At 28.8% G+C, this 24111-nt stretch overlaps 4 protein-coding genes and 1 non-coding gene across 6 annotated transcripts; 2 read left to right on the top strand and 3 right to left on the bottom strand.

Annotated features, from left to right (window-relative positions):
* Window positions 1-222: 222 nt before the first annotated feature.
* Window positions 223-9378, bottom strand: LOC123293407 (zinc finger protein 287-like). 2 transcript variants are annotated; one of them, XM_044874217.1, is made up of 13 exons: window positions 9259-9378; window positions 8812-8928; window positions 8597-8739; window positions 7158-7440; window positions 6859-7069; window positions 6040-6204; window positions 5287-5423; window positions 4345-4670; window positions 2647-2773; window positions 2462-2579; window positions 1842-2260; window positions 1125-1526; window positions 223-503 (listed from the first exon to the last, which is right to left on the bottom strand). In XM_044874217.1, the coding sequence occupies exons 2-13, from the start codon at window positions 8920-8922 to the stop codon at window positions 267-269; spliced, it is 2679 nt and encodes an 892-aa protein (XP_044730152.1). In that variant the 5' UTR covers window positions 8923-8928; window positions 9259-9378; the 3' UTR covers window positions 223-266. The 2 variants fall into 2 exon arrangements, with proteins under 2 accessions (XP_044730152.1, XP_044730153.1); XM_044874218.1 differs by lacking the exon at window positions 9259-9378 and adding an exon at window positions 9047-9177.
* On the bottom strand, window positions 5115-5252 carry LOC123294352. The gene has a single exon (XR_006535098.1).
* Window positions 9379-10542: 1164 nt separating the features above from the next.
* Window positions 10543-13812, bottom strand: LOC123293415 (BUD13 homolog). The gene is made up of 2 exons (XM_044874231.1): window positions 13569-13812; window positions 10543-12161 (listed from the first exon to the last, which is right to left on the bottom strand). The coding sequence occupies exons 1-2, from the start codon at window positions 13667-13669 to the stop codon at window positions 10580-10582; spliced, it is 1683 nt and encodes a 560-aa protein (XP_044730166.1). The 5' UTR covers window positions 13670-13812; the 3' UTR covers window positions 10543-10579.
* Window positions 13813-13909: 97 nt separating this feature from the next.
* LOC123292635 (adrenodoxin-like protein 1, mitochondrial) lies at window positions 13910-15523 on the top strand. The gene is made up of 5 exons (XM_044873349.1): window positions 13910-13914; window positions 13988-14052; window positions 14140-14194; window positions 15045-15292; window positions 15402-15523. Exons 1-5 carry the CDS (start codon window positions 13910-13912, stop codon window positions 15503-15505), a joined length of 477 nt encoding a protein of 158 aa, XP_044729284.1. The 3' UTR covers window positions 15506-15523.
* A 1329-nt stretch (window positions 15524-16852) lies between these two features.
* On the top strand, window positions 16853-21132 carry LOC123293406 (regulator of nonsense transcripts 2). Its single transcript, XM_044874216.1, has 2 exons — window positions 16853-20193; window positions 20887-21132. Exons 1-2 carry the CDS (start codon window positions 17003-17005, stop codon window positions 21053-21055), a joined length of 3360 nt encoding a protein of 1119 aa, XP_044730151.1. The 5' UTR covers window positions 16853-17002; the 3' UTR covers window positions 21056-21132.
* Window positions 21133-24111: the final 2979 nt, after the last annotated feature.

The raw sequence follows: 24111 nt of genomic DNA, 5'->3' as shown, positions 1-24111 counted from the left end.
GGTTCATAATTTATTTACAATACAATAAATAACATAGTTAAAAATTAAAATAGTAAAATATAATATATGCAAATATAAAAATTGGAAATATTATTTTTCAATTAAGTATTATTTTCTTTTGAAAAAATATTTTAACAATGAACAACAATTGATCATTAATATGAAAAATAAACTGACCTTCGTTCTTTTTATAATAATAATTATTTACTATTGTAATTCAATGTACAAAATTTAATATATTATTAAATTCACGAAGAACAAATGAACTAAGAAGTAGATACTAGATTCACCCAAGCGTCTTGTTCTTCACCGTCACTGTTGTTTAATGTCACTTGTACAATCTGATATGAACCATTACTTGTTTGTATTGCATTTTCATGTACAATTTCTTCATATTCTTCATTTTCATTTAAAATATGCTCTTTAACTAATTGTTCGGAGGTAATTTCTTGTATTTCTGTGGTAACATGTTCTTCGTCTTGATCATCCACTTGGCCAGCATACTAAATAAAGCAAATTTGAAATTAATAACAAACGAATTTACTATTCCAAAATAAATAAAGTACATATTGATTTTTTAAACTAACATTAAGTATGAATCACGACTTAGACTGAGTTTTGAGTACAAGTGACCAAGCATTGTATGCATAGATAGATGGTAGCTTCTTTTTTACTCTGTATACTTCAATAAAAAATCATAATTCCTTACAGTTCAAAGGACATTTTTTTAATAACAGATTTAAAACAACATAACGTTATATTGACTGTTTGAATTTGCCTGCTTGTTCAAGTAAACTGGAATGAATGATTGAAGAAAAAGCATAAATTACTATTTTTTGATTAAATAGATAACGTTTTAAAATAATTCAAGATGTAATGTTTATTTTAATCATAAACATTAGCAATAGTATCAAGGGTAATCTCAGTGAAAGATAGAATGCGGAAAGAGTAACTCGAAGATCTCAGCTAATTAGGAATTATAACAGTTATGAACATCAGTTCAACGTGAAAATTAAAATTTGAACAGTTATTTGCATTGATAACATAAAATGGCCTGATTCATTTATTTAAAGATTGCTGATATCAAATTTATCTTGTTTATAAAAACAACAAGAAATTTTTACCTGTCCATCAATTATTAAATGTTTAACTTCTTGATTCATGTCATGTGATTCTGGTACAATAAGTGTACCTTCATCAGCATTCTGAATGATAACATGATGATCTTTTAATTCTGTAATATATAATTTTGTATCTTCAGTATCCATATCTTGATCTTCTTCATGTATGATTTCCATTTCTCCCTCTAAATTAAATGTAACCACTTGATCATCATCTGTAGTTAATCGTGGTTGATTCACAACAATTGTATCATTTAAATGTCCTTGAGTTTCCATATGAGCATATAATAATGGTTTTCGCATAAAACCCATTCCACATACCAGACATTCATATGGTTTTTTATCACTATGTACGAATCTGTGTGCATTTCGATTATCTCTTGAATTAAATGCTTTTCCACATACCTGAAAATAAACCATAAAAATTCATATCACATAAAGTTTCACCAAAATGTAAGATATTAAAATAGTCAAGGGCTAAAAAATATCCCCTTTAAATTTTTTTTTTAGATCCCTTTTGTTATTTGAAGTTTATCTGCCTTGCTCATGATAATCAAAAATTGAATGCAGAAGTATTTTTCCACATAAGTTGGCTATTTAAAAAATAATTTTGTGTGTCATGGGGATTCTTTTTTATTACATTAGCAATATTTTAAAGGATAATCTCCATAGTCTGTGTAATTATGTATGAAAATAATCTTAGCTAAAAAGTAAACTCACTTCACATAAGAATGGCTTCTCTCCAGTATGTATACGTCGATGTTTCTTAAAATGTTCTGGATACACAAATGTAGCATCACATACCCCACATTTAAATGGTCGCTCGCCAGTATGTACAGCTTTAACATGATAATCTAATAAACGTCTACGTTTAAATCCTTTATTACATTCTCTACACTTGTAACGTTTATCATCATAATGTGTGGCACGTTTATGTGATTGTAAATTACTACGTTGACTGAATGTTGCACCACAAAATTCACATTGATAGGGCCGTTCGCCGGTGTGAGTGCGTTCATGATCACGTATTTCAGCTTTACGTGCAAATGCTTTGCCACATGTGCGACAGATGAATGGTTTGTAGCCGGTATGTACTATACTATGTACTTCTAAATTATGTGGTGATCCAAAGGCTTTACCTGTAATTTAAAAAGAAAGTATATTAAATTATTTATGTTAATGTAATTTTAATGAAATATGCTTTTAAACAAAATTGCTATGTGCCTGGCGACAATTAATGTTTGAATAAACATATATGCGTGCTTTTTCAGTACTCTCAACGTCAATTTTAAACTTAAAAGATGCAATCGTCCAACACCAACACAACGACAGAAACTTACCACATAAGTGACACACGAAATCTTTAACACCAGTATGTGTTCGTTCATGTTGAGTTAAATTTTGTTGACTTAAAAATGTTTTATCACATTGTGAACAGCTGTAGGGCCGTGGTCTAACCTAAGGAAATAAAAACATGAAAATTAATTTTGATCAATTAAAGATTATAATATTTGAGAATACTTACTACTTCATGTGTTTTATTATGCGCTCTATATGTGTACTTCGATGCAAAATCTTTATTACACACTCCACACACATAAGGCCGTAATCCTGTATGTGTGTTTATATGTTCATCTAATAAATTTTTTGAGCTGAAATTAATATTTAACTTTTATAAATATACGAAGAAATAAATTTTTATCAAGATATATCTATTCAAATCACAAACTAGTATAATGGGCTAAGCAAAGTTTGGTTATTGAAAAATATAGACAAAATGATATCGTTTTTTTATTTGTCACTTTTCACCTATCCTGGACCCTCTACAAGAGACATGATAATAAATTGCAAAAAAAAAAAAAAAAAAAAAACATTCGTGTGATATCGCATATTTATTCATGCATAAAGTACTTTAGTCAGAAACATTTCATGAGCCGTTTATGCAGAAGAAGACTCCAAAGATAAATGCTAAAAATGTTAGCAAGCTACTAGACCGAATTGGGCGAAAATGGTTTATTTAGACGCGTATATTTGAAATATTCACTTTTCAAAAAAGTTTTTTCTTTGCGTTAGCCATTGTTAAAATGTAATAAAATTTCGACTATCCATTTATTAGTTTTATTGTATCTTCACAGGATAGAAAATATATTACTTATTTTTTTCTTTATTTTTCCTTCCCAATTAGGGTACTGCAAATGTTAAACTCTTCTTCCGTTAAACGGTTTGTAATTTTTGACGAAATATCTTTATATATAAAAAGGTATACGATATTACAATAACCGTCGGGTTTAATCAGCAAGCAGTGTTTGCATTTGCTCCCTCTAGCTTGAAGAGGTTGAAAAGTGGTAAGCAAAAAAACGATCCCATTTTGTCAATAAAGTTCAATAACCAGTGTTAGACAGTAAGAAAATTTACAACCAACCCGATGCCATTGCTAAGACTATAATACCACGACACTGGACATAATCAATAAAAATGTATGTAGGGGAACGACGTAAGTGTTTTCAACTATTAACAACTACACAGAGTCCTACAATTAATTAATATTGGAGTAACTTTTTATAGTAGCTTTACAGCTTGAAGAACTACCATTTAATAAAAAGTAATCCATTCTAGTATAAACATAATTTTGTTCGAGGTTTTGTTAGTTATAATTTGAAGATATATAATAACATTACATATTTCATTAACTCCTGACAGAAAACATATAAATTTTACCCGGTTTCTGATTTACCCTCAGACCTTAGAAAATATAAATTAATAGCAAAACTGACATATAAAAATGACTCTAGTATTAACATCTTATATTAATATAAGATGAAGTTTTTGAATTATTTTTATTTCGTTAGATTCCCGACAGACAATTTTTCTTTAAACTTATTATGTAAACAGTTATAAATTAAAAAATTTATTAAAACTCAGGCACTGTACTACAAGATATTCATTTTAGTGTTACCAAATGGTAACATAAATATTCTGATATCCTCTATTTATTTATATTTTCTAAGCCCCAGGCAAAGAAGAAGATACTTGTTAATTAGAAACAGCTTAAATTTGATATACAAAAAATAAACTTTTGAATGCAAAAGAAAATTTGACTTGTATACTACTAGGCTTTGTGGGGTACAGTTATTGAAACGTACAGATTAGTTAATGTTAACTAGTTCTTGGAAGTCAACGTAATATACGGAATAATTATTAAAATTAAAAAATAATAACATACCTATAACGTTTGCCACATGTTTCACATGTCCACAATTTTGATTGCGGATAATGCATTCGTTTATGTATTCTGAATAGCCGTAAATTTGAAAATATTCTATTACATACTTCACATTGAAAATCGCCCTCTTCGGTTGCAACATGTTCATCTAAATGATGACTAAGCTCGTTACGTTTGCGAAAATCATCACCGCACACATCACAAATATATACACGTAAATCATGATCGTTTTTTACATGTGCCATTATTGATTTTGCATCACCAATTACTTTTTCATTACCATCACATACTAAACATGTGTACTCAGTTCCATCACGTGATACAATCTAGACAAAAAATAAATCAAACAAAATTGATAAATGGTAAGTAACCTTGTAGTCTAAATTGGAATTACTCAAAACGGGTCAGCTCCCTATATTAATTAGTACGAATTATTATCGCCAGCTGATGAGGTTGGTAGTCTAAATTGAAACTATTCAAAACGGATCAGCTTCCTGTTATACGGCGGGGTTGCAACTCCCAGTTATCAATAATAATTAAAATAATTGTTTATATACTTTGCATATCAATATTTAATGATATGTGTTTTGCTTTTAAAGAGTTATACCAGATATTTCAGACTAACCGCACACTTCCTCTAAAATCCAAAATTTACCCTCAAAAGTGGAACTTGGAATGTTCTTTAAGTAATTCGACTATGAAGATTGAACATAATTATAACTTTCTGTTCCACCTTAACTAATCAAAAACTAGTCGTTTTTTCTTATATTACTGTTTGTAGGGGAACGACGTAATTGTTTTCAACTATTAACAACTACACAGAGTCCTACAATTAATTAATCTTGGAGTAACTTATTATGGTAGTTTTATATCTAAAAGAACTACCATTCAATAAAAAGTTATCCATTCAATTTTTCAATCGAGAATCCAAATTTAACTTACAGGATATGGGTATTCTCCAACTTTTGTTTTAATTATTTTCTTCTGTAAACCTTGCGAACTTCTAGGTCGTCGTTGTACTTGTTTTATTTCTTCATATATTATTCCCGGTTCCAATTTTACATTAAATATAATGGACCCTTAAACAAACATAAATATTTAACGATATTAAAAATGTTTTATTACCTATTATTAATCAAAAATTTTTATGAAATCAAAATAAAGTATAAACAGATATCTGTATTACCTATCTATCATGAAGATTAAGAATACACGTTGGTAATTAAATTTTGATTCAAATAAAAAGTGTGGATATTACCAAATTTTGTTGCAAATTTGAAAATTGACAAATATACAGACAAGCCGGTTTTTAACATAAGGAAAAATATGGTTTTACTTAATCGATAAATGATTGTTTTACAAGTGTATGGTTACTTCGAATTGGTACAAAATTTTTTACAAATAAATCATCATTGTATTAAAAAATGCCACTGAAAATTTAAAAAAAGTCCCCGATAAAAGCGGGCTTTCTTTGTAGATATTTCCAAACTGAACCGATTTTCTGGAAACATATCTAAGAACACTCTCCATTAAATTACATTTCAAACAAAAATATGTATTGCCCCTATTTTTGGTTCGAGGGTTAATTATTAAATTACTTTACAATCCATTAGAGACGTATTACTTAGCAAGTATGTATATTTTTTTTTAGAAAAATAAAAAGGTGGCTGTGTAATTAAAAAAAAAATTTAATACCATCTTCTTGAAGTGTTTGTTCTGCCATTGCTGCAGCTTCCAATAAAGCAGCAGTGTTAGTATCGTCCCCATTTTGCTTATCATTATCAATTTCTTCACCATCTTGTATAACTTCTAATACCATTGGTGGTTGATAATCAGAATCATCTGAATTGTCAATTGCGCCTAAACGAAAATAAAATTCTTAGAATTATTATACGAATTCTTGCCAACTTGTTGAATATACCCTCATTAAAAGTATGTTCAATATGTCCTCAACCATCCTTCAATAAGAAATATGAAAAGCATGTTAGATATAGAAAAATGAAATGAAATAACCTAGAATGACACTGAGGTTCAGAGTCATCTAAAAGTCAACTCGAGGTTTGTAACTTATGAGAAATAAAAGAACACTTTAAATGGGAATGTTAATTCTTATACAATCACTAACATTTTTTCGAACCATTAATCCAAAATCCTTTCTCTTTATAATCAGTTTCTGCTGAATCAATTCGACTTATGAAAAAAACATTCAAACAAAGAATGTTAGCTGTTTATAACAAACAATTTTCTAATTTAAAGTGGTTCATATTTTTCTATGATTACTTATAAACTCGAAATAACTGTTAGATGACTCTGGATGTCTAGATCCAATTCAAATGTCTTTTTAAGATGACTACCCCACACCCTTTGAGTTCAACAACTTATGTTTGAAGCCTTCTTTCGTGTCTTACTTAAACTAGAAGATATTTCTCAATAAGAATGACTAAGAAATTCTGGAACACACTGAACATATAAAGAATTACAAACAAATAATAAAAATATTTGCTATTCACATACCTGCATCAACAGGTTCGTCTTCTTGAACATAATGGTGAAATTCTTGTGAATCATCTTGATCACTACATTCTGGAATGGATATTTGTGGCACATCATCGCCCTGCTCAACCATTTCAATTTCTGTTGTAGACATTTCAACTACTTCCATTTCGTTGCTGTGCAATCGTTCCAAATCTAATTCGACCGCTTCAAATTTTCGTTTTTGTGCTCTCTGTAAACACAGAATTTAAACTTTTTATTATTTCTGTAATTAAGAATATATGTATTATTATTAACAATTTAGAATAAAAAAAATTTACCTCCATTGTTTCATCATCCGATGAGGGGATGGTTAAAAATTTTTTACTTATATTTACAGAATTGTTATTGGTATTTGTGTTATTTAAATAATTGTGTTGTGAAACATCAACTATATTTTCATTATCTTCAAGTTCTTTTTTTATATCATTACTATTATAATCATCTTCTTTTTTAATATGTTCAAGAACATCAGAATCATGTCGTATCATTTGATTATCAAATTTATGTTTTGAAATTGTACGTTTATAATTATTACCAACTTCAAACTTTATTTCATTTAATCTATAACAAAATAATTAGATTCCAGGTCAGTTATTATTATTATCCTTCTAACAATGTTTCTAACAAAAAAATGTTACTTTTTTAATCAATAACAACCTTTTAACTAAAAGTGTTCATTTTTCAAATACCAATTATGGAGTAAAGTGAGCTTTTCATTGAGCTTGAAAACCTAGGTCAAGTTTAATGTCTGTGTAAGATGTACGCCTACACACCCAACACTTTTGCTTAAGACATTTTTGTCGATAAAAGTTATTTTTTGAGTTTCAAGCATTGTCAACATAAAAAAGACACCCTGTGTATATGTATGTATGGTATGCAATATACAATATTGTAAACAACATTTCCGTTAAATATTATATAACTGTGCGAACTAACTTTTGCGAAGTACTTTTTTCTATCGTTAGATCGTCTTTTTTGGAAATAAAATCCCATAGATAAGAAATAGAAGAAAAATTGAATGTAAAAATCTAACGATACATGAAAGTATATTCTTAAACGACGAAATAAAGAGGAAATTAACAATTTAGCAGTAAGACTTTTGATTTTGTTTTTCTTAAACGCAAGCGTAATGTCATACTTTTACGTTTTAAATGAGTTTTGTTTTATCAGGTCATCTTAATTTGTTGGCATTTAAAAATTTCTAAAACGGAAATTCAAATTTTTATACGAACGTGACATCAACGTACGGGCTTGTCAAATTTGTTGACATACTGTATGATATTAATTACTTACATTTTATATGGTATTTCATTAAATTATACTATTCTACGGCTTTTTATTAGAAAACTTAAAAATAACGAGTGTAAATTCTGTGTAAATTCATTTATTTAAGTGTAAATTATACATTGAACTGTCATCAATTGACAGATTACGTACTTATGCGTCATCCACAGAGAGCGCCAAAAAACTGCGTTTAAATATCTCAAAATCATAATGTATTTTAAATATTTTTTTACACTTATATACAGCATTTTTAAGCAATATTTATATTTTTTACTTTGTTATAACGATGTAAACAATGAATTAAAAATATAAAAAAATACATGAATATTCCCTATTAAATTAGTTATATCTAATTATTGACACCGGAAATAGATGAAACATCCGAAAACTACTATTGAATCAAAGCTTAATTTAATAATTATTTTTCACATACCTGACCTCTAGCTCATCATATTCAGCAAATAATTTGAAGCATTTCTTACACACTACAAGTGAATGTACATTCTCTTCATTTAATTCTTTATCCACAATCTTTGAAATTAATGAGTTCATCGGCGAGCCCGAAATGGTTTGTATCTAAAAAAAATTTACAAACAAGATACATAGATTAAATACTAAGTAGGAATAACAAATAGAAATTAACTATACCTGTTTGGAAAAAATAGACACAGAATTTCGGGTTGAAACACCGACCCGGCTGTCGCAAATTAGACAATGCATTTTGTCTCGTATTTCCGTTTCTGACGTATTTTCGTTCATATTTACCTACAGTATTGAAATAAAAACAAATATTAACCACAGACATTATGGAAAAATGGATTCGTATTCAAGAGGATGCCAAATGCCAATTGACACAGTTACGAATGTTCCAAACACACCATACCTGTCATTTTTATAATTAATTAAATTCTGAATAAACTGAATGTGTCAAAGTCCCCTAGATTTATTAAAATAAACTGAATAATAATAATTGAAATAAATGTAATTTAAACACTACTATTATGATAAGGACCAATGTCAGCCATTAATATCAGACTGTTGGATCAATTAACAAAAATCACCAAAAAAATTTTAAAATTAGTGAAATTTCATTACCTTATAAATTATAGTTTCTGAATTTAGGGAAACATTTTACTTTTGGTAAAACGAAACAGTGCTGACCAAAAAACAAATGCTGCCAGCCTTCAAATCAAAGCGAATTTTTCATTGCGTGCTTTAATGTTGGCGTGAAGAGACAAAGCGCATGACCGACGCGATTTTGATAGGAAATCAATTTTTTTGGCGGTCAAATTTAAAATTTACCGTTTTTTTTTCTAAAAAAAAGCGCTTCCTTATATGGCGCAAAGTTTTTAAAATTAATTTTTTGATTAGGAAATAAATTTAAAATATTTTTTTTTTTTCAATTCTCTTTAATTACTTATATTATTAATTACTCAATTATTGATGTAAATAAAAAGTATTAAAGTTAATTTACTTAAAATATTTTGAGGCTACAAGCTCCTAAGATCTAAATATTCTAAGTTTTATTACAATTGAACATCAATGAGATTAAAACATTTTAAAGTCAATTTTTTTAAAGTACATTATTTTGTATCTTTATCTAAAACTTGAAAAATATTGTCTAATTTTCAGTTTCTTCATAAAACATAAACATCCAGGGAATAAAGAATAAATAAAGGCCGAACTTCGGAATAATTTCGGGAAAACTGCATTTTTGCATGAACCTTTTATTTGTGTTTCTTAACAAAATCTCAAAATCTCCCATCGATCCGAATGCCACTATAAAAAAAAACCCGGGGTCATAGGTCACAAAATATGATTTTTCGCAAATATTTCGTTAATCTACAAGTTTGATAACCACTATTTTTCGACAACAGTGACCGGTAACAAAATATTCGTGAAAATCGTATTTTGTGACATTTAACCCCGGGTAACTTTTGTAGCGGCATTCGGATCGATGAGGACTTTTGGGATTTTATTTAGAACCACAAATATAGAAGGTTCATGCAAAAATTCAGCTTCCCCGGAATTTTTCCGAAGTGAAATGTTTATATTATCTTGATTAATACTTGAAGTTAAGAAAATGAATAATTGTTAACTTTGATGGTTTTAGAAAATTTTTAAATACCCTCATTGTACTTTTATTAATTAATTTTAAGTAATTAAAAAGACATTTATTACTAAAATAATGGTTAAGTTGAAATGTCCAGTCATTAAAGTTACGAAAGAAAAATATTTGAACCAAATTTAAATTTCATGAATATTCCCTATTGATGAATGGATGCCAAGTTTACAAAACAATTTATATATAAAATATTTATTGAAATTATAAACAAATTAAAATACTTGTTTTTTGCGCTTATATACAAATACATAGTTTTATTTAAAAAAAAAAATATATATATATATATATTTATTACATATCATCCGTACTCCATTTGTAAGCTTCTTCCTGTAATACCTTTTTCGAATTTTGTACATTAAACCAGTTTGATTCATAACCATTTGATCTATCTACACCGTCCCATCGATAACCTGGTGGAATACCAAACCGATTTGGCATAAAAGCCCCTTCGTATTTTGGCTTACTAGGTTTATCGTCTTGTTTTTCAGTTTTATTTTGTTTTCGAATATATTCTAACATAGGATCACCTTCACGTTCTTGTTCTTTTAAGAAACTTTCTAAATCCTCATCATTTGCATATCTTGCTAAAGGTTTTGACATTTCATGTGAATCATTATCCATTTTTTCTCTACGTTCTTCAACTTGTTTTAAACCTTTACCCCATGTTGCATATTTCTCTTCTTGAATTTTCCTCTTTTCAGCATCTAATTTTTTTTCGGCTTGATCAGGATTTCTAATATTAAATTTGACAACATTTACATTTTTAGGTGAATTACTACCAGGTCTATTTTTCGTATTGCCTTTTCTGATTCTTGGGGGACTTGAATCTGAATCTGGATGAAATCTTTTCTTATCTATCTTTTTATCTCTAAATGAATTAGATTCTCCGAAATTATGTTTAGATTTTTCAAAATTATATTCAGATTGTCTATTAGATTTCCTTGGCGGGCTAGTATCTGAATCTGATCTGTTTCTTTTATGTTTTCTAGGTGGATCGGCATCTAAATCAGGTTGATCCCACCTACTAGAATTTTGTTTTCTTTTTCTGGGTGGACTTCCACCAAATTCAAAATCTTGCCTTGTTCCTTTTTCAGATTTAAATGACTTTTTTCTTGGAGGACTTGTATCAGTATTTGGGGATTTTCTTCTAGGTGGGCTAGCGTCTGAATCTGAATCACGTCTTCCTCCTTTTTCAGATTTAATATGTTGTTTCCTTGGTGGGCTGGTATCTGAATCCTGTACTGACTTATTTGTTTTATTCGAATTCCTTCTAAGAGGGCTGGTATCTGAATCTGATTGTTTTGATGATGTAGCTTTTCTTGAATTCTCATTACTTGTTTGTTTTTTTCTAGGGGGGCTGGTATCAGAATCTGAATGATATTTTGACTCCTTATCATTATACTTTTTCCTAAATGGGCTTGAATCACGTTTTGATGGTTTAGAACTTATTCCTTTATTTCTAGGTGGACTAAAGTCTGAATCTGAATTTTTGTCGGATTTTTTGGCCTTAGAATTATCCAATCTAGATTTACGTGTTGATTCATTTTCATCATCGGAGTAATTTTTTCTACGTTTTGGAGAATAATCTTGACTATCACCTTCTGATGTTTTGGATTCATCACCGATAGAACTATTTTTAATTTTACGTTTTTGTTCTTTTATAATTAATTGTGAATTAAAACCATCGTCGTCATTGATTAATTTCCATTGAGTATTGAATTTAAATTTGTCTTTTAGTTGTACATCTATTGGTCTTTCGTCAATAATGCCTGCTATCTGTGGTGCATCTTCTCCAGTAGTATAAATATCTATTTCTGAATCACCAATTGGCATTATTTGTGATACATCAATATCGTCATCGATTATATTTACCCTGAAAATAAAGAAAATCTTTATTCACATCAAATAGATAGATATCTTATTTTACAAAAGCTATATAGTTTTGATTACAGAATTCTACAATCCCAACATATTTTCCGACTCTATTCACCAGTATTGTCTATGTTTATTTGTAACAAAATATATAAAATTTAGCCAGAGAATGTATCTGTGAAGAGCCCTAGAATATATAATATTGAAAATAGGGAAGCTAAATTGCGGGGTTATTCGATAGGAATAATGAGAATTTGTTCTTATGTTTTTTTTCTATTTACATTCTATTACAAAGGAAACTTTTTGCATCTTTGTATATTCATTATTATGTAATAAGTAGCGGAAATATAATTAAATTATGCAATGTACAAATTTGTCTACCATGCATATATGTAATATGAAAGGTATACTAAGTTTAGTCCCAAGCTTGTAACGCTTGAAAATATTGATGCTACCAACAAAATTTTGGTATAGGTGTTCATAAAATCACCTAATTAGTCCATTTCCGGTTGTCCGTCCGTCCGTCTGTGGGCACGATAACTCAAAAACAAAAGAAGATATCAAGCGGAAATTTACAGCGTACTCAGGACGTAAAAAGTGAGGTCGAGTTCGTAAATGAGCAACATAGGTCAATTGGGTCTTGGCCTATGGGTCCGTAGGACCCATCTTGTAAACCGTTAGAGATAGAACAAAAGTTTAAATGTAAAAAATGTTCCTGAGGCCGCAAATTTGGCGTAAATTGTATAGTATATATTAAATAAATTGTATATGTATGTGCAATGTGATAAAGTAATCAACACTATTTATGCATGGTATTTCAACAATTAACTCAGTCAATTGTTTGTTTTCACTTGTTAATACTCATTTATTTGTGCTCCCATCACATTTATTAAACCGAGACAAAAAATTAATTGGAGAGAAAAATAAAAGCAATATTGAATTTGTTTAAATCTTAATGAATTTTTTGAGCTCAGTCCTTCCGCTGAACAGAAGACAATATATTTGGATTCTTAGAATCAAAATTAATGGAGTTTGATAAATTTAGCATCCCTTAATAGTTTACGAAATTTTTTCTGGCGTATGGATAATGATACCTATGACACAAAGCATATTTGCTTTTATCTTTTTTAATGAGATATTTTATTGGAGAAAAACATACGTACGACATTTCCTCAGTTAATAACTTAAGAACCCTCGATACTTATGCATTCTGTAAGAGGTAAATAGAAACATTTTCATTTTTGAGAGTTCGAATCTCAGCTTTATTGAAATAAAGTATTACAATAATTCTGACTCCCATATTCAACAACTCCAACTTCTAATCTGTTACAAGTGGATAAAGAGGACCTTATTTATGGAAATTTTTTTACTATTGTAGACTTTAAAAATTATTAATATATATAATTACCGTTTTGCTGAATTTTCGGTTTTTTTCTGACCCTTTTTCTTATGCTTTTTAGGATTTAAATACTTTTGTAAATATTTTTTCTGATCTATTTTAGTACCCATGTTAGTAAATGTTTTGAAAATCACAACTTCTTATGAATATTAATTATCGTTTGTAATTTATTTGATAAAATATTGTGATAATTATCATATTAAGGATAAAATAAAAAAATTCGATACGTTTAAAAACGAATTGTGCGAATTGTTTACATAACCTCACCAATTAAAAAATGTATACAAATGTCTTTCAATAATTTTGGGTTATTTCATAATATTATACAATTTATTATAGAAACAGATCAAATGCCGTAATATTTTAATTATGGCTTTAGTAATTATCAATAATATAAAAAATGTGTTGTTACAAAATCAACATTTAAGATCACATTACTTTGCAAATATTCAAAAATATACCAAACAAAATGTTACATTTTTACATACAACTGGTATGTTGAATTTGAATAAAATATTCAAAATTAATTACAACTTTTTAATCTGTTGATATCGAATCTAATCTAATAAAATTTCTACAGGAACATGTTATCATGGTGAATACGAATGGAAAGATCCAAAGAGCGAAGATGAAATGTAATTATCTAATTTTCCCTTATTTTATTTATTTTTAATGAAAAGAAAGATAATAAGCTTCTAGCTACTATAAATAATTACACAGGTCTGCGACTAAAAAACTGCATAGGATTTTTTTACATTTTCTTATAGATTTTGACCTCCCAAAAACAGGATAACTATTCAAAACATTCTATCACATAGGTTTAATTAGACATTAGTAACAACATAAACTAGTCTTTAAGTAGTATTATATAGTATTTTATAATAATATTATATTAAACTAGTCTTAAAGTATTATTATTGGACAATAAAAATAAATAATCTTGCTTCCAATGGATGATTCTGTGCATATGGAAGAAAACTAACTATAAAAATTTGGCTATTACCCTGGAAAGAATCAAATATCAGGACCATCAATAGACGGATGGGGTAACTTCAAAATACTCACGATGCTTTTGGGTCAGTAGGCAGGCTATACTAAATACCCTTGCTTCTTATGCTTATGGGAGTAGAGCCAGAATACAGCACTGGGCTAAAAGTGATTGACCACTCCAAGAAACTTTAAAACCTTGCGAGAAAAATGTTATTAATACTACTTTGGTGCTGCCAGAAAAATTTTTGTTGCCACCTCTCCATATCAAATTGGGATTATATCCAGATATCCAAATTCAGTAAGAGCATTCCGCGCGAATGCTAAATATCTAGAAGTATCTTTCAATTTATCTAAATAATCAGTATGTAGGTTCTAAATATTTATTAATAAAATTTTTATGCATTTCTATGTTCGGATTGATTCCAAGCAATTACTGTGTAAGTTATGGCTGGGTCATGAATTTGTTTTTAAGGGATATTTTTTAATTTATTTTAGAGTAAATGTTACTTACATAACAAAAGATGGAAATCGAATTAAAATAAAAGGAAAAATTGGTGATAATTTGATGTATTTAGCTCATCGACATAATATAGAAATGGAAGGAGCTTGTGAAGCATCCTTGGCTTGTACAACTTGTCACGTATATGTAGATTATAATAATTTAGACAAATTATCGGAAGCAACAGAAAAAGAAGATGATTTATTAGATATGGCACCATTTTTAAAAGAAAATTCGAGACTTGGTTTGTAAATTTATTACATAAAACTATCAGTTATATATATACATAAAACTATCAGTTAAAATATACCTAAATAGAAAATAAATCTTTAACTTTCTATTTCTAATTTTAGGATGTCAAATTATATTAAGCAAAGATTTGGATGGACTTGAAGTGGAATTACCAAAAGCGACTCGTAACTTTTATGTAGACGGTCATAAACCAAAACCTCATTAATTTTAGTTATTATATAACCGTTGATCTAATTTAGAATAATTTTTTTTTGAAAAAATAAATTATATTTATAAATTAGAATTGTTTAACATTTATGGCACGTTTTTAGTTCTATGTTGAAAGCAGATAAATGGTATTATTTTCTTATGGGATAAATTAATTTTAAAAACAAAATGAAACAAATTTCGTTTATGTAAAACGTTAATTGTACCAATATTTTTGCAATTAACATCAATTTCGACCAATTTATATCTGAAAAGAAATCTAACTTGTATTACAAGTAATTAGTTGGAATTTATTTTTACGAAACTGTTTAAACAGTTCTAACCATGTCCCAATACAGATAAAAGTGCGTACGAGCTATATAGGAGGAAGTGGTAACTAACGGTAAAAAATTACAATAAAATACCAAGCTTAAAACTTGATTAATTCAAAGATAAATGATTTTTTTCAGTGATAAAATGTAAAAAATGAGCACATAGATAGAGGTACAAAGAGTATAAGATAGAGAAGGTCGCGTATATAGACACGAATGTCATCTGGTATTTGTGTCCAAGTACTGAAGTACTGCCATGACAGGTTAAATCTGTATTTGCACTATACCCTCCACTTCTGTTTGTAAAACACAATAGTCTTAATCCGCAGATACTTTTTTGATTCCCCTGGAATATCTAACCTCCTCGCGATTTTCCTTCGGTGACAAATAGGTATGGCTTGTACGAGAAGATTTACTTACTAGGTTCAGAAACCCTGAAAAAACTTACGGTTCAAAATAAACGGCTATTATTTATATCAGCTTAAAGGAATTATAATACGGGTCGTTAGATGACAATTCCGCTCACAAACCACGAAGCCCCTTTAGGAGAGACGCTGGGCTGTGGAGTATGTATTTAAAAGTATCCAGTTTCGCTAATGTCCATTATATTTTTAGGCTAATTGTATTTTTTATGTAGCTTTGTCTTACTGTACATAACCTCAGGAAAAAAGATTGAGCATTTTAAAATAAAGTATTATAATTGTAACACAATTAAATTATAAATTTGATACATTCACATTTTATCTATGGCTGTATTTGATTTTATATAGCGAAACAAAGTCAACATTTTGCTTGATTTCATGTAGGTATCAGCCATTTTTACGCCATTTTTCAAATTTTCAATTCACAATTTGACATGAGCAATGGAGAATTGAGTATGGAGATTAGTAGAGCGGACTCGTAGACTGTGGATAAACTGTAGAACGCATCCGAATATTAGATAAAAAGTAAAATACGAACAAAACGATTTTATTAAAGGTTAAAAATTTATGAGATAAATAATTCAATAAATTTAATCAGATTATGTACTGAAAGTAAAAATTTCGAATTAATAATATCATTCCCATCTGTCATTTGACATATAAAATCCAAGATTCATTTTACTTTTGATTCGGTTAAAAAATTTGATTCAAACTAGTAAATGATGTTTATGCTTTAAAAAAAATTTGTTAAAAGAAATCGAAATGGAACAATCGGAACAAATAGAAGGTAATATTGAATGCCAAAACGATGCAGCGAATGAAAAAGATTTTGTTCTGACATACATAGAAGAAACAGAACAACGATTAGCTTATAAAGCAGCCGTTCGTAAAAAGAATCAAAATGTTCAAAATTGCTATCCACCCGATGAATACTTCAGTAAATTAGATTCAAATCTAAAAAAGAATACAACATTTGTAAAAAAATTAAAAACATTCTCAGCATCACAACTAGACGGTTTATTGAAAGATTTATCGGTATTAAATCTAACAAAATATATATCAGAAGTTGCAGCAGCCCTAACTGAAGCCAAATTAAAAATGACTGACATCAGTAATGCTGTACAATTATGTAGTGTATTACATCAAACATACTCAGAATTTCATACACATTTTTTTGAGAACTGGTCAAAAGTGTTAAGTTTTAAATCAGGTGATAAAATAACAAATCCAAGTAAATTACGTGTAGATTTACGTTTTTATGGTGAGTTAGTAAGTTTTGGTATATTTACAAATAAACTTGGATTGCCGCTATTAGGAAATGCGTTAACATTTTTAATAAACATGGACAAAGAGGAACATTGTAATATATCCATAATTCTAAGTTTTTGTAAACATTGTGGCGAAGATTATGCAGGTCTTGTACCGCGTAAAATACGTTTATTAGCAAATAAATATAATTTAGAAATACCACGAAGTGATCTATTAACACCGGATAAACAATCAAATGTACGGGTTTTGTTAAAAGATTATTATACATCGTTATGTAAGCACGTTTTAAATGATTATTTTGAGATACAAACATTTCAAAATCAAAATAAACGTATTCTACAAACTAAAGGGGAATTAAATCATGAACGTAAAGAACGTTTAGAAATATTACAGAACGCTTTTGATAAATTAATGGTTGCTACACAAAGTTTCTCGGAGATATTAGATGAAGATTTACCAGTGTTACCAGAGGAAAAAGTTGAGAAAATCGATGATGAAATTGGTATGAAAATTAGTTGTAATGATACGGATGATATAAATGTACCATCAGAAGTTTGGGATGATGAAGACACCAAAAATTTTTATACAGATCTCTTAGATTTACATGAATTCTTACCGAATTCGTATGTGAAAACCGTTACAGAACCGACTGATACAATAACCGAAGAACAATTAGATTCGGATGTAATTGAAGATTTTGAACAGGAGGAAATTAATGATCCCGAAGAGACAGTTGTTGAAGAGGAATTGGAACCGATTAATACAAATATTAGTAATAAAATATTATTGGAAGCATTTTTAAATAATTTACAAAATTGTGTTAATCGAGAAATGATTGATAGTTCTGTTGTCGATTTTGTAATGAATTTAAATACAAAACATAATCGTCGTAAATTAATTCGTACACTATTTGGTGTAGCTCGTACACGTTTGGATTTATTACCATTTTATGCTCGTTTTGCAGCCACGCTGTATTCGGTTATGCCTGAAATCGGTACAGAATTATGTCAAATGTTAAAACAAGATTTTAAATATCATGTTCGTAAAAAAGATCAAATTAATATTGAAAGTAAAATTAAGGTTGTTCGATATATTGGGGAATTAGTGAAATTTAATTTGTATTCGAAAATGGAAGCGTTATATTGTTTAAAAGTACTATTGCATGATTTTAATCATCATCATATTGAAATGGCTTGTAATTTATTAGAAGTTTGTGGTCGATATTTATTTTGCCATAAAGATTCACATCAACGAACCAAAGTGTACTTACAGCAAATGATGCGTAAAAAATCTGTAATGGCATTAGATTCACGTTATGTTACACAAATAGAGAATGCATACTATTTTGTAAATCCACCAGAAAATTTACAAACTACCAAAAAAGTACGACCAATTTTACATGAATTTATTCGAAAATTATTATATCAAGAATTACAAAAGAATAATACGGATAAAGTTTTGAGAATTATGCGTAAATTAGATTGGGAGAATGAAGAAGTTGCTGCTTACGCAATAAAATGTTTAACTTTTGCACATCATGTGAAATATTTGAATATACGATGCTTGGCAAATTTATTAGCTGGTTTGGTTGCATACCAAGAATTTGTTGGTACACAAGTAATTGATGGTGTGTTAGAAGATATACGTATGGGTATGGAAATGAACCATCCAAAATTGAATCAACGACGTGTTGCTATGGTTAAGTATTTGGGTGAATTATATAATTATCGTTTAATTGAATCGGGTGATATTTTTAAAGTATTGTATTCTTTGATTACGTTTGGAGTATCTTTAGATTATAATGTTACATCACCATTAGATCCACCTGAACATCTATTTCGAGTTCGTTTAACATGCGTACTCTTAGATACCTGCGGGCAGTATTTTAATGGGGGCAGCAGTAAAAAAAAATTAGACTACTTTCTAATATTTTTCCAAAATTATTATGTATTTAAAAAATGTGATCCAATTTGGACAACTGAAAATCCATTTCCCGTTGATGTTGATTATATGTTTCGAGATTGTTTGCGTTCGTTAAGACCAAAAATTTACTTTTATAATGATTATAAAGAAGCACAGGAAGCTGTTGAAGCGTTACGAAAGAATTTTGCTCAATTTTTAAATATTGAAGTGAATGAAGAACATACAGAGAATAATCCAAATCTAGGAACAATTCAAGAACAAGAGGAAGTAGATATTGTATCTGATGCACAAGATCATACAACCACTGAAGATGAATCTGGATATCCTGAATCTGATATTGATTCAGATAAAATGGAAGAAAATGAAATATCTGATTTAGAGGCTGCTAATGATATTGTACCTGTTGCACCGGCTACTGTTAAATGCCCTGAGGATGATGAATTTTTGGCTGCATTAGATAAAATGGTTGTTGATAATATGCAAGATCGATTACGTGATTCTGTGAAGCCAACCCAAGTTGATATATCTGTACCAATGCATATTAAATCGTCTGGCTTGAAGAAAACATATCAAATATTAAAAGAAGAAGAGTTAGCCTTATCTAGTCCTAAAGAAAATACTACTAAACAGTTTGTATTGATGTTACGTAAGGGTCATAAACAACAATATAAAAGTTTTGAGGCACCAATGGATAGTGAATTAGCATTAAATTTACGAAATCAAGAGGAAGCTTTACGAGAGGAAAAAGAGCGTGTTAAAAGGTTTGTTTGTTTTTCGTTTTTATGTGGAATGATAATGATAATATTTGGTCTCTATTCTGAAGTCTTATGATTCTGGGTTTTTGCCCTTTCCATACTACTCCCCAAGCTTTTTAGAGTACATTCACTTAGTAGTTATTTACGATACAAGTGAGATAAAAGTATTTATTAACTCCTTTTGAAGCTGATTTTATTTGTTGAAAATGAGTGTGGTAATGAAAATGAGTGCGATAATGAATTATGAGAAAAGTAGTTCTTATCTCACGGGCGTAGACAAAAATGATTTACGTACATACGTATAACCGAAACCGCTCTGGTTTTTATTGAGTCCAGATTATCGAAACTACTATATCACTATTCTATCGTGTGTAAAGTTTATTATTATTTTTTACTGTCGTCCCTGACTATCGTTTAGTTAAATTACTTAAGTACGAGTGCCACTGCCTCCAATTTTGTCATTGATCCATTCGAAAGCATGGCTGCCTGTTTGATTGCCCTTTATTGCTAAGTTAATTTTCCAATCTTCTCTGAAAAACTATTTTCATTACTGTTATTTTTTAACTAAACAAGATCAAATAAAACAGATATTTACAAATTCGCAACGTTTGATTACCTATTTAAGACTCCTTCTTAGTTCTAATCAGTAAGGTTTTACTAAATATACTCGAAACTTTTTATTTTATTTTTTTTTCAAAGGCTTACGTTGAATATAACTGAACGATTAGAGGAAGAAGACTATCAAGAAATGTTGGCAACTCAACAAAGACCACAAACTACAAGTTTGAATAGAGAACGACGGAAATATCAACATCCGAAAGGTGCACCAGATGCGGATCTTATATTTGGTCCAAAAAAAGTTCGATAAAAATAGCAATTCCTATTATTAATTTATTTTATAACATTTCTGTTATAATTATTACTTCATAAAAGTAATTTAATTATTGTGGCAATAATTTTAAATTTGTGAATGTATTACTACTCAGAATATTGTTTAAAGAAAAAAAATAAGTAAAAAATTCTCAAATTTCAAATGTTTTTATATTATTTATTTAGTTATTTAATAATAATGATATTTTTATTTTCAAATTATACATTTTGAAGTTAGAATAAATTGAAATTAAATTGTAATCCTTAACTTATTTACTACCTTGATGACATTGATAAAATGATTAGATGATGAGAATTAATCCTATTTATTCCTTTCAAAGGATACACATCTAAGGGACCATTCATTAATTACCTTCTTACGTTCTTACATTTATTACGTTCTTAAACCCATTCTTACGTAAGATTTTATGAGTTGAAATTTTATATTAGAAATAACTCTATGCTAAAGAAAAAACATCTTTAACTTTATTACGTCAAACTGTGAGTTTTAGTGTAACAGCCTTTACTAACAATGTTTTATTATTGGGCAAAACGAGATTGAACTTAATGTAAGAAGGGAGAGGGGGGAGTTCGAGAAATCTTATGTATACTTGGGATGGGGGGAGCCAAAAATCCTCAAAATTAAGCTTGCGTACTTAATGAAAGTAGGGACCTTTCATTATAGAATTCGACTTTATCGACTATTAAGAATTTCAAGAAAATTGTAGTTTCAGTTACCGTATCGACGAAGTTAATCTTTATGTTATGCAGAATTTCACTGCAAAATAAGCTTGATTCTACCGTATTTAATTTTAATAGTCAATTTAGATCGACTAAGAGATAGATTTAGAAACGGTAAGAGATAGAATAACACTTTAAATTAGTAGGTTGTCACTCATAAAAAAACTAACATTTCTTATCAAATAATTTTTTGCGGAAATCGTTAGCTTGCGTAGAAATGCGACTTAAAATATGTCATTACTCCATTTAATCGAAAGAAAAAACGCTAAGCTTCAATAGATAACCTTCGCCTGTGTCCATGACTTTGGCCCACAATTATCGATACACTTTAAGCGTATTTTCTTTCGATTAAATGCAATAATGACATATTTTCTATTTAAGTCTCATTACCTCCGAAAACTAACGTTTTTCGAAAAAAATGTTTTGAACAAAAATTGATAGTTTTTTATGAGGGTCAACTTTTTAACTTAAAGTGTCATTCTATGTCTTATCGTTTAGAATCTAAATTGGCTTTTAAAGCAGCACGAACAATTAGGTACAATCTGATGTGAGAACATGATGTCCCGCATCAAACTCTACAAATTTTGTTTAAGTAGTTGTTTGATTGGTTAACTACAAAATAATCTATTAGCCATTATAGATTAAAATGACTTAAAAACAATTCTTTATTATTCCAAGTGCTAGTATTTTAGTATGTTTTGTATTATATATGCAACTGTTTTATTTTTTAAGCAAAACTTGCCTATGTGCATATTAGCTGTAATTTTGTGTTGCAAATAAACATAAAAACATCTAGGTGAACCAAAATACATGGAAATGAAATTTTAGTTTAATAATTGATTTTTAAATAATTGTAACAAAAAAAAAAAAATAAAATTACTAAATTTTTTTTCATATCATGTACGTTAGGAAATTTTTTGAAAAGTCTTTCATTATCATAGACAGGTTTAATTTATGATTTTCCATATTATATGGTTTACAAAATGTCCGAAGCTCGCTATAAAAATTTCAGTTTGATATCTCTTTTCGTTTTTGAGTTATCGTGTTCAGACATACAGACAGACAACCGGCAATTAAGTAATTAGGTGATTTTATGACCACTATACCAAAATTTTGTATAGGTGTTCATAAAATCATCTAATATTTAAGCGTTACAAACTTTAGTATACCTTGATATATTTACAATATATACATGGTATAAAAAGTAAAACATGAGTTCAAAAAGACGGAAGTTCGTATTAACTAATACTTTCACTTATTAATATTTTTTTAACTTCATGACTGCATGTATTTTACTGTGCCCATTGATTTTATTTATTCAATAAACTTTCAAGTTCATTAAAAGTTACATTCCAATGAGCAGAGATTCTTAAAAATATGGGAAAGATTGAAAAATTCAAGATCAGCAACTTTAAAAACCCCCTTAGATGCCTCAAAAAGGCTTAAATTTTCAAAAACATGTGTGGGCTAAAAGAGGGGAAGGGGTAAGAAATAAAAATTTTGACTGAAAATTCGAGATCAGCGACCCATAGAAACCCCCTTACACGCTATTCAAAGTCTTAACTTAAAAGTTTTAAAAAAATGGTCTATTTCATTATGAGAGTCTTTCAACGAGCGTAAAGCAGTTTATTAAAAAAATATCTTAAAATCTTTTAAATGTTATCTGATTTACTTTACGATATAAACCCCCTTCACCCTAATGGCGCGGGGGCCAAAACTAAAAAGTTCCGTTTTAAACCACATAGACTTTTTTATAAGAATTTTCTGAAGCCACTGCAAAAAACCGCAAGTCAATATACCCAGATAACAATTTTTTCGTAAGAATAAAAAAATTCTAAGTTCGTTTAATGAATTTGAATAAAAAAAGGCAATGTGTGTGATCATTTCCCCTACAAATAAAAGTTTTTTTGCAAGTTATTACAAAATTTTTAAGTGTATGCATAATAGAATACTCGTTCTTAAATTAGAATGAAAACAAATAATAGCGCCAACCAAAAGTGACAAAAATAACACTTGTTTACATCTCGATAGATTACTCAAGGCAACATGCTGATGTGTTATTGCCAAATGTTACATTAATATTTGTAAAATAAAAGAATTCACTTATCATAATAGTTTGAACTGAATATTATATTAATATCTCTACTAATTGTAAATTAATTTCATCTGTTTCACTCAACTTATTATGAAGTAATGAACTTCATAATTCACAAATTATAATGAAAAACTTGATCCTAATTGAGAAAAATAAAAAGTTCCTAATCTCTTATGATTTCAATTGTATTTTGCCTATATTTCTAGGAAAGATAGATA

This window comes from Chrysoperla carnea, chromosome 2, assembly GCF_905475395.1.
Source record: "Chrysoperla carnea chromosome 2, inChrCarn1.1, whole genome shotgun sequence".
NCBI classification, from domain to species: Eukaryota; Metazoa; Arthropoda; class Insecta; order Neuroptera; family Chrysopidae; genus Chrysoperla; species Chrysoperla carnea.
This window is presented reverse-complemented; position numbering and strand designations above follow the sequence as displayed.